The sequence below is a fragment of the Vombatus ursinus genome, unplaced genomic scaffold (genome assembly GCF_900497805.2).
Source record: "Vombatus ursinus unplaced genomic scaffold, bare-nosed wombat genome assembly UNPS02009835.1, whole genome shotgun sequence".
NCBI lineage: Eukaryota > Metazoa > Chordata > Mammalia > Diprotodontia > Vombatidae > Vombatus > Vombatus ursinus.
Window position 1 is genome coordinate 4537579 of NW_020949613.1, and position 11402 is coordinate 4548980.

The 11402-nt window shown below is 33.1% G+C and overlaps 1 protein-coding gene across 1 annotated transcript in view; it reads right to left on the minus strand.

The window, feature by feature from the left end:
- Positions 1 to 10133, minus strand: part of BMP5 (bone morphogenetic protein 5) — a 180375-nt gene extending 170242 nt beyond the window's left edge. Inside the window, exon 1 of the mRNA XM_027852929.1 lies at positions 8930 to 10133. Coding sequence (XP_027708730.1) covers positions 8930 to 9422 — 493 coding nt within the window. The 5' untranslated portion in view covers positions 9423 to 10133. The remainder of the gene's footprint in view (positions 1 to 8929) is intronic.
- Positions 10134 to 11402: the final 1269 nt, after the last annotated feature.

Here is an 11402-nt window from a genome sequence, read left to right on the forward strand (position 1 = left end):
ATTCTTAACTAAACAAGGTATGGAGGCAATTACAGAAATTAAAAGAGTTAATCTTGTTTGCAAGTAATCAAAACAATTTTTCTACAAAAAAAATTAATGCATCTAGAATAAGAAGATAAGTGGTTGACTAGGCGGAAAATTATCAGATTTCTCAGGAAAGGGTTTGTTACCAAAGACATAAAGACAATTAACAGAAATATATAAAATAAAAAGTCATTCTCATTTTTTCTTTGTCTTTATTCTCCTTAATCTCTTGGCAATATTCCACACTGTTGATTACTCATTCATAAAAGCTCTTTCCTCCCTTTGTCTTTCATGATATTATACTGTCTTACTTTGGTCTCAATTCACTGACTACACCTTCTCTGTATCCTTCATGAAGCCCATATATGTTGTCTCTCTCTCTCTCTCTCTCTCTCTCTCTCTCTCTCTCTCTCTCTCTCATCATTCTCAAAAAGATAAGAAGTCAAAGGACATGAACAAAAGAAAAAACTGTAAAATATTATTCATATTAAAAGTGCTACCAATCACTAATTGTAGTAGAAATGTTTATCAAAACTACCCTGAAGTTTCACATCATATTCAGGAAATTGGCAAAGATGAAGAAAGATAGGAATAATGAATGTTAGAAAGAGTATAGAAAGATAGGCACATGATGGCATTATTTGTGAAACTATAACAAAATAAAGTCATTTCAGTAAACAATTTGGAATTATGCAAATTAGTCAACCACAGTGTTCATATCCTTTGATACAGAGATTGTGTTATTGAGCTTCATAGGCAAGATTTGAGCTTAGGTCCTCTGACTATAGAATCAGTTTTCTTTTCCCTTTGTCAAATTATTTCCTTCTACTACATTATGGGGTTCATCTGTAGAGGACTGAATAAGATAACATGAAAAAGAATCACATTGGATGAGAATGTATAATGGGTTGCAACCTATACCAATGGCAGGGACGCCCATGCTCACAAGATCCTTAAAGGAATCTCTTAAGGAAATTAAAGAAAGAATATTGATGTTGAAAAAAATGGGCTTTTGGAATGGATGGAAATTTAAAATCATTGATATCACTAAATACTATCAAAAACGTTAGCTAACCTGACCTCTGCCAACTCTTCAGTTCCAATGTTCACCTGATTCTCCACCAATAACATCTATCCAAAATATTACTGGAATAGTTTCATGGGCTATATTTCCAGATTCATTCCATAGTGTTGGTAATATGAATTTTTCTTCCGCTTCATTTTATCCCTTTGGGTTGTTAGACAAATCACTTTCACATCATTATGCTATTAGGACAATATCAGTACCAAATAGCCTTTGAAGAACCCGACCACAAATTAAGAAATCCTCCTTTCTTTGACCATGGCACAGGACACTGGTGTCCACCTTAGATAGATAGCTGTCTCTCCAAATTAAGCTACTATTTAATTTATTCATGCATACATATACACATACCTATATGATGAAAATAGGACTGGGATTGTATTTAGACTGAATGACCTCCTGTGAATTATGGCGTTCACTAAATTGGCCCTAGTATCTTTATCAATGTGGTATAATGTCATAGTCTACTGCTAAATACCTGAAGTAAATAGTTTAAACGTGTTCTTTGACATAGATAATATTTCATCCATGGTACTTGCCAATGCATAAAATGTATTTTTACAGGTGTGTTTATATATACACATATACACATACATATATTGTACAGGTATATATATATATATGTATACACACACACACACACACACACACACATATATCCATGTATATATGCAGAATTATGACTTTCTCTTAACTTTTATAAAGCCAAAAAAATAACAATGATAATGGTGATGAGGATGAGTATCACCACTATCACCACCACCACCACCACCACCTCTACCATCATGACAAAACATAGTCCAATATCAGGCAATGGAAATTTGTAGGGTTTGGAGGGAGATTTTTCTATTGCTTAATTATAGGCACATATATTCTGATTGTTAGGTGCTAAAAAAAATATCATAGGTTGTCTTACCAAATTTATTTTTTAAAAGAATTAGCTATTTAGAATGGCAAAGTAAAAAGAACGCTAGATTTAAAATTGGAGGACTAAGTTCAATTTCTAACTCTGCAAATTACTACAAATTGGTCATGTAACTTCTCTAGGCCTCAGTTTCTGCTGAGAGAAAGTTGGACTAGCTGGCTTCTAAGATCATTTGTATCTCTCCATAAATGATCCTGTGATCAAAGGCAATAATATCTTGATTGGAAAAACACGTGTTACTTAGAGAAAATAATTGAATATAATACAATAAAAATTGAAGTGATACTCTCATGATGACTTGCATCAGCTGGGCATTGGGTTGTGCAGATTTGTTCATCAAATATAGGTGTCATGTTGCAAATATATGTGTGTGTATCAATGTTCCATTAAGAACCACCATTTTGAAACACTGTCATGGTACTTAACAAAGCTTTCATTATATTAAAAACTAAGGAAGATAAATATTCTCTAGTTTTTTCTTTTGCATTTAATATTCCACAAATTAATCTTTTTATCTATCTTCCTATCATTTATCTATCCACCCATCTATCTGTTTATTTTCTCATTTAATTAAGACACCTCCAATTCAGGTTGGTTATACAATGTGCGCCAAAACCTTCAAACTGCACTAAGGCTTCTTGGACCTAACAGTACAACTTGTTTTCTAATTCTACAGGTAAGCCTTTATGTTCTTTAGTCAATATGGCAATCTGAGGTCTTATTACACATACTTTGTATCTTTTTAGACTACTGCTTAACCCTACAAAATTTGCCAATTCTGGTGATCTTGCTTCTCTAGATTCCTTCCATCTCTCTTCAAAAGGCAGGTAAATACTCCTATTACTGTTTTCATTTTACTGACACATTTTTGTGTGTGTGAGCTGGATCTCAAATGTCAAAATCTGACACCCAAATCATAACGGATTCCTTCTTTCCCTAAATAAATGAGTTGGTTGTCAGGATCGGTGAGTTCGGCCTGCTGTATTACTTGTATGTTTTATAGGAAATCTTAGCCAAGGGTGTTATTTTAAGAGATGAGCAAATGGGGAAACCCCATGGCCTAGCCAATAAAATATGAACTTAAGGTGCAAAGAAGCACTCATAAATATTACTTAGAACAAGGGGATTCATTGTTTCTCCCCAACCCTTTCAGTTGCTCCTCTGATCTCAGCCCCTCTCTGTGCGTCATGGCAGGCCTCATCCTTTAACCTGTGGTTTTTAAAAGCTAAGCTACTACATTATTTATGACTGTAAATGTTAGTAGCCCGTCTGTGTGCTCCTTGTACACGTATCGAGGGATTTTTAAACTTTTTTTTCTTCCTTTAAGGTATTTTAGTTTGTAAGGATGAAAGAGTTTGTCCCTGGATCTGATTTGGTTTGGAGATGTAGAATTAGCTGTCTTGTCAGTGTGAGGTAGACTGAGGAATTCCAACCCACCCTCCACCTGCACAACTCAAAAAGCAGGACACGAGGCCTCTCCTCATTCATTTTTTTTTCTTTTTGTCTCATTTTTGTTCATTCCTGCGCCTTTGTATGTTTTATTCTTCAGCCTTTTGTCTGATTTTTTTCTCTGTATCTCTTAGTTTCCTATAACATGTTCTATATTTTTTTCTCTCTCCCTCTTTGCTGCCAGTACTTGTCCCATTCCCACGTCCCAATCCCAACGTTCTTACATTTCTTTTCATTGCTCTACTCCTGTATTTTCCTGATATTTTTTCACATTTCTCTCCATGTCTCCCATTCAAAAATCCATCTCTTTCCCAAAGTCATAACATTGGAAGCCAGTGGAAACCTTACAACTCCTTACAGTTTGATTGATCATGATAAGACTAGAAAATGATGACACAAATTAAAGAGGAGAGAAGACCTGGGAGTGGGATGGTGGTGTTAGAAGATGCTGCTAGGTAGTAGGGTGCAGGAATCAATGACAGAATTCCAATAACCAGAATTACTCCAAAGCCCTGGGGAGACTTTCTTCTTGTGGGTGAGGATGAAATTGGCACTTCATAAACTTCTTGCTCTCAGGTTCAGAGAGAGCAGAACACTATATCTAAAGGATGAAACTATAACTAATTGATTTTCTGTCAATCTAACCTTTTAGGGATGAAGAAACTATGACCCCCAAAAGGAAAGGGAGAGATAAAAATGTATCCTTAAGACCAGAGGCTAAACATATATTACAGAAATGAAGATTATTTTAAAAAAGGTAGGAGTGTGGTGGGGATGTAGAAGAAAAATGAAAGGAAGAAGCTGGTATTGGTGACAGAAGCATTTTCAAACTCGAACTTATCATAGTTTATTCCTTGCATAGCACATACACAAACAAAACATTAACAAACACCTCTGTTTAAGCAACAGTTTGAACTTGGAATAGATTAGAATTCAGTTACTACTAATAGTGATAATACTAATTATAGTGAATCAGCTAATAAGAGACTTCGAAGGAAAACTCTTTGCTCAGACTTTTGAATATAATGGTTTAGAAGGAAAAGATAACTCACAGATGCAGCCTAGCTACCTCTACTTTTCCCTCCACAAGAACTTTATTATTTATTATTATTAATCCCTTCTAAATAGTAGTTATCATGAAAGATTGCTTTATTGAAGCAAATCTATTTTAGAAATAAGTCATCTTGCAAAAAAAACCCTAAATTTTTATGAATGTGATAATATTGACAAGAGTGATGGTATGATTCTACATAGAACTATCCAGATATGTTAAATTTGACTTTACCTAGTTGAAAATTCTCCAGTGTGTATTTTAATAAGCTGAAAACAATATGTTATAGGAGATAGCCATAATGCCTTTCTAAGCTGTCAACAAGAAAAATAATTTCTGCCCCTCCCCCTCCAAAAAAAATCTTCACTTAACTAGTAGTTTGATGTCCCTGCAAGTTTGAGTAATGTAAAATGACTTTAAATATTAAATTGACTTATAAGGTTATAAAAACATTATTGTATTTAATAGTTTTACAAGATAGTTTTGTAAAAGAATATTAGGAGTTATGTACCCCACAATGAATACCCTTCTAGGCACATGAATTTAAATGTATTAATCAACTGTATTTATTAACTATTGCTGAGATCACCATGCAAAGTCCATCAGTGAGTCAAAAACCCTGACTAAATTAGAGAATTTAAGCAGATAAAACTGAAGTTCAATTCCTTTCTACATAATATGGCTTGACAGTAAAGAATTAAAATTGCATTTTTATTTCTCTTTTATTAAAATTAATCTTTTTAAGTCTTTATACTTACATTGTTTTAACAGTACTATAACCAAAGGATCAAATAAAATGTGACTTATAATGTCTTAGATTGACTAGATTATTTTTAAGTGAATCCATATATGAGATCACTAGAAAATTGAAAATAATGTTCCCTAAGTTTCTAAAATTCATATAATAGTCTTGAATTCATATATTTTAAAGGAGTAAGCCCAAAGTCTTCACGCTTGGAAAATAGATGGTTAAAAAAAATCATATATTCCCCTCACAAAGCTGTTGCTAGTAACAGCATCTATAATGTGGTTAAAATTTCTGTAGTTATTCATACTTTCATTGATAAAACAGTTGATGAAGGCTTAGAATGCAGTGATAATCATGTTTTAATTAAAAGGGATGAAGACAATGGAAAACAGAGGCTTTTATGGGTTGCATATGTAACACTTTTTTCAAAATGAACCAGTCACAAGCAGAAGTCTAATAAGATAAGCCACTGCTACTATTAAAGTAAAGTATTACCATTTAATGCTAGAGCTGCTGGATTCGTTTAAAAACATGTAGTGTAAAAACGGAAACCATCAACCTATCAATTGACTTGAAAACTTTTGCTGTTGTTTAAATTCAAGGGCATTTTTCCAGTAATAGGAATCAAAAGTAATTTCCCTAAAGTCATTTTCAAGAAATGCTCATACACATTTTGAATACAACCCAGTTGTCCTTTGTCAGCAAGATATCAACTTAGAAAAATATGTTTTAGTTGTGTTTCAAAATAACAGCAGAAAATAGATCCCTTGACAGAAAATGCCAACAGTTTCCTCAATGATCAAAGCAGGAAGCTGTATAAGGAACATTTTCTTTTTTTTCCTTTTTTTTTCCTGGACATGTAAATAGATTGGTTTCCTGATAATTATCTATATCCGGGTAACTACTCTAGGCCAAATTACCTTTGGACTATTTATTTGATTCATTTACACTTATTTCTCTGCTTATGAGTTGCCATTTGGGATACTGAAAAATCAGCTACTGGCAGGGCATGGAAAGGTGGTAGGAACTTAGGCAAAGCTCCAAGTAGTATTTACAAAATGCTTAAGAGTGCCAACTTTTTAAACATGCCAAAATAGGTGAACATAATCCATAATAATATGACGCTGAGAGCTCCACTACACCTTTCCTTTGTTTTGTATTGTTTTCTGGGAGTTGTCATGCCATCAAATTCATCTTTTGAATAAGTAGTCCTTGATCACACAGCTCAGACATATGAATATCAAAAAAGCTTTGAGAATGGTTTGGTTATGGTTTAACTTTCCTTTATCCGACTAGCAAAACTCACCTTACAGTCAGAATTAATCAGCCTGCATATTTCAAGTGAGAGGTTTCATTTAGGATGATTCAATAAAGTCGGGAAATTTGTGGTTTGTTCCCCAGGATAGCTCACTTTTCTATTTCACATTGCAAGTCATGATACAAACAATATTCCTGTCTGAAGCTCACATCTAATATTCCTCCTCCAGAATAATATGACCAAATATATCCCAGAACATACATATGGAATTACCCTACTAATGTAATCCAAACAATTATAACTGAGCATTCCCTGTACACCAAAACATTAATTCCAAATGGAACTGTCCTCCAATGATAACAAGGAGGTCCTAGAAATTGTTGAATGAAACTGTATTTTTTGGTTGATGAGTGGTCTTTTTTATTTCTTCAGAGAAAGCTTTCAAATGGCTCACAAAGTAGAATGATGGTGCTGGATGATTTTTAAATATGAATTAATTTGGCTTTCTTCTTAAAGATCCAGTCAGCAACTTCCTCTGATTTGAAAATATATTGTTAAGATTAACTCATAACCAAGGTAATATTTTTTTCCACTCTTGTTAATGTAGTTTGCCCTTCTCTATCAGATCTTAAATCATATAAAACTGTTTCCTTCTCTCTGTGATTTATTTGTGAATATGTTAATTATGCCTAAATAAGGAATGTTAAGATAAAACTGTTCCAGCTAATCTGAATTCCTCATGAATACTTCTTACAAAAGCTGCAAAGTAACATGCTCCACAAACCACAATTACATAGAATTCAGAGCAAGGAAGAGTATTCCAATTAATTTAAGGTTAAGCTACATTTTAATGGCTTGTAAGGACCAAATGAAACCTAGTAATTATAATGTATGAGAACAGACTTCAAGGATATCTGATTATTTCAACCACTGGAAAACTCTCCTTATTAAAGTTTTCACAATTTTTAAATCTTCGGTAACATAAAACATATGACCCTGGAGAACACCTTATCCTTCTTGCAAGGATGGCTGATAGCAAATGAGCAGAGCCCACTGAGCAGCACACAACATAAAAACATACAGATTTTCTTTGGCCTTTGAGATCATATAACTTTTGGGGAAAATTTATAATGCATTAGAATTTTTAAAAAATAATAATAATTTGCTCACAGAACCAGTCCACTTTAAACTAAAAGTAAGTTAGATATATTTTTATAAAGCCAATAAGATAACCAAAATAAAATTTTTAATTCTTTTTTTCTGCTAAACTTGCAGATAAAAATGTTTAAGTTTGAACATTAAAACATCACACAATTTACTTATCTCTAAATAGGTCTGAAAATAGTAATTTCCATTACTATCAATGTATTAAATAGAAAAATTTATTGAGATACTTAAATGAAATGACAGCCTCTGTGAAATCATTGTCATTAAAAACATTATAATATTAATGTTCTTATTAGGAAAATTATAATGGATACTACCAATGCAGAAAATAGTTTTGATTATCTGAAATCAATTATGAACATTTTCCAATATTTTAACATCATCACTAACACTTACTGATTAGCCTTGAATTAATATGTGTGTGTTTGTGTATCACATCTTCGCCAATGATGTTACTAATTACAGAGATTGTCATTAGTGAAGGGGTGGAGGGGTTAATTTCAGAATTTAAAGGAAAAATTGTATGGACAATGACTGTCACTAAATACATGAGTTACATTTTCCTTTCCTTTCTCAAAACAAGAATATGTATTGAGCATCTTATTGCAGATAGAAAGTATTGGCTTGCCTCCCCCCACTTTCCTAAAAGAAATGTCATATCAGGATTCCTTAACATTACTAATATTTGATGATATTATTTGGCTATAATGAATTCAGCTATAATAATTTTTGTTACAAATATCTTCCCTGCAAGGAATTTTTAAAAGATATAAAATATATGAAAAATTTACGATGCATCTACTATATTTCTTAAATGGCAAACAAAATTAACAAGTGTTTTCTCACTTTCTCTCATCCTCAAAAGCTCCTTTTTCAATGAACCCTATAATTGTTCTCATAGATTTCTGCTATCCACAATAGCATCTGTTTATTCACGTTTAGGCATGGTTGAGATTTTAACAAATTCTGAAAAGACTCAAATCTACTCAAACCATAAGTGTTTAATTTTAACTTTTTATATTTAAAAAACATGAGCTTTGCTGCCTAAGGCAAAAATTTACATTACATCAATGAAAGAAAGGAAACAGAAGCCAGGAGAGGAAAGTTATAGAAAATGACTTTATATAAACATGACCACCTACCATGCAACTACTTTGCCATTAGTAAAACTTCCATTTTGTAATAGCATAGATTAACAATAAGCAAATAAATAAATAACATACCTAAATTGACAAAGCTCATGACCATGTCAGCATCATTCAGAAAGTTGGTATCATGTAGGCTGGCCAAAGGAGGACTTTGGGTGGTCAGAGGTGGCGTACGAGATAATTGTATTCTCTGAGAATATCCATTGGGAGATGCAGGGTATCCCTTTCTTACTCCTCTGGTTTCTCTTCCCATGGATCCCCTTATTGAATATTCCAACTCCTCCTCGGCATCTTCTTCATTTGTCATGGCATTGTACAGGTTCAGCATAAAAAGAGGAGCAGAAGAAGCTTGCTTTCCAGGTGAAAATGGTCTGGGTCTGTGAGGTAAGCCCAAGATAGAAAGAATTTCCCTTTGTATTTCCCTTCTTTCATGATTCCGGAGCCTCCTATAAATAAAACTGGAGTGAACATGATTATCTCCTAATCCTCCTTTTGCATAACCCACTAGAACCCAGCAGCTCCATAGCAAAGCAACAATACCCCTAAGTAAAAGTACAGTCAGATACATTTTTCCCCAAAAGGAAAAGTTCTGTTTGTTTTTTTTTTTTGGTTGTTATTCTTAATTCTTATTCTCTTAAAATCTGAGTTCCTAAGAGGTACACTTCCCCAGCAGCTGAAAAACAAATTTACCTATTCTTCATGTCAGTGACTTCTCTAAAGACAACATCCTTAATGATTTTCCTTTTCTATTTTAAGTATTTTGGAATATGTCAAGTTGCGGTTATTCCTAAGAAAGCTGAAACTCAGATTTCCAATTATCCACAGTTGTTATAGTTTGTACTGCATTTGTGTAGCAGAAGACGGCTAATATGATTTGGTCAAATGACCTATGCATTCCTATAGAAATATAAGGCAATCAGCTCTTTGGTGTTTGGATTAACAAAAGTTGATCTTCTGATAAACTGCAGTTCCCAGAGTTATCTTCACTTGTTTTAAACTTCTTCACAACCCTTGTGTTCTTTCCAAGACAAAATCCTGAATCACAGATCTATCCTGATCTGCACCTTGGTGCTGTCATATGTATTTTTCCGGCAGCTTGGTGATAACTTTAACATCTTTTGGGTCCTCTTAGTGTAAAATGAGACTTAAGGTTGTACTAGTAAAGTAAATGTGTTTTCCTGAGTTTACTTGCAAACCTTCTCGAAAGTCCATTCAACTCCTTTCTCCTTCTTACTGTTATTTCCACCTCCAGCAGGCACAAATATACCAGCCCTCTTCAAGAGAGATCTAAAGACTAATGTAAGCACAACCCTGCTGGGAAAGAAGAGGCTTCTCATTGTAATTTGAAACTGGTAAAGCAAAAAGACCTTAACCCTTTGACTGCCAGAAAAAAATCTCCATTTTTAGCATTTTATAACCACACACCTAATTTAGCATTATGCTGCCTTCTGTAGATAAGTTCCAGAATATGGCTATTTTCAAATATCAAGATAAAAATTCTGACTGCTGGATTCACAGGATTCTTTTGGATCTTTCTTTTAAAGGCACAAATTTAGTACACTTCAATATGAAATCCTGGGTAATAGCTGAGATGTCATTGGATTACTAAGCTTTATTTCTGATTATTGTTCTAGTTTTGATTAAATTAAGAATCTAATTTTTTTTTCACTGAGAAAACATACAAAATGAAAGCATTTTCTAAAATTTAGGTAAATTTGCTGATTCTTAAGTTATACCTACTCTATCTTCTAAAATAAAATAAAACTGAAATCTGTCATTAGGAAATCTACTTTACCCAACACAATGACAAACATAACAATATAAGGCTTATGACAGCCCATGTTTAAAAAGTTTACACTAATTTTTACTTAGTAAAAGGATCCATTTATCCCTTTAACTACAATTCTCTCTCTCTCTCTCTCTCTCTCTCTCTCTCTCTCTCTCTCTCTCTCTCCCTCTCTCTCTCTCCCTCTCTCTCTTTCTCTCCCTTCCTTTTTCTTTCCTTTTCTCTTTGCTATGTACATATGATATATGTATCTATATCTATCTATATATGTGTGTGTGTGTGTGTGTGTTATGGATCCATACATAGAAATCAATTTGAAATAATATAGTTTTATAATCTTAAAAATATAAAATCACAAAACTTGACACATAGATAATTAAAAATTATTACTTTTTAGTTCTATGTTATGTGCTACATTTTAATTGTTAAGCCACTTATTTATCAAAAACAAGTGACCTTTCTGCACTCTGTCTAAAATTATACAGATTCAAATTTTGCTTTTTCTAAAGGTTGATGGAAAACTTTGGGAAACACTGAGAAAAGTGAATGCATTTAAGATTACCTAACTGATCAGAAGAAATTAGTATAGTGAAAGTTTATCCTTAAACCTTGATGTCTTAGCCAAATGGGTATTTTTACATAGCCATAAGTTTTATTACTACCTTTTAATCATAGGAATCAGATATCTCATTGTTTCTAAGATATTCTGATATCATTGGAATAGTTTGAATCAGATTCTAAACTCAGCTAGACAGTGTCATG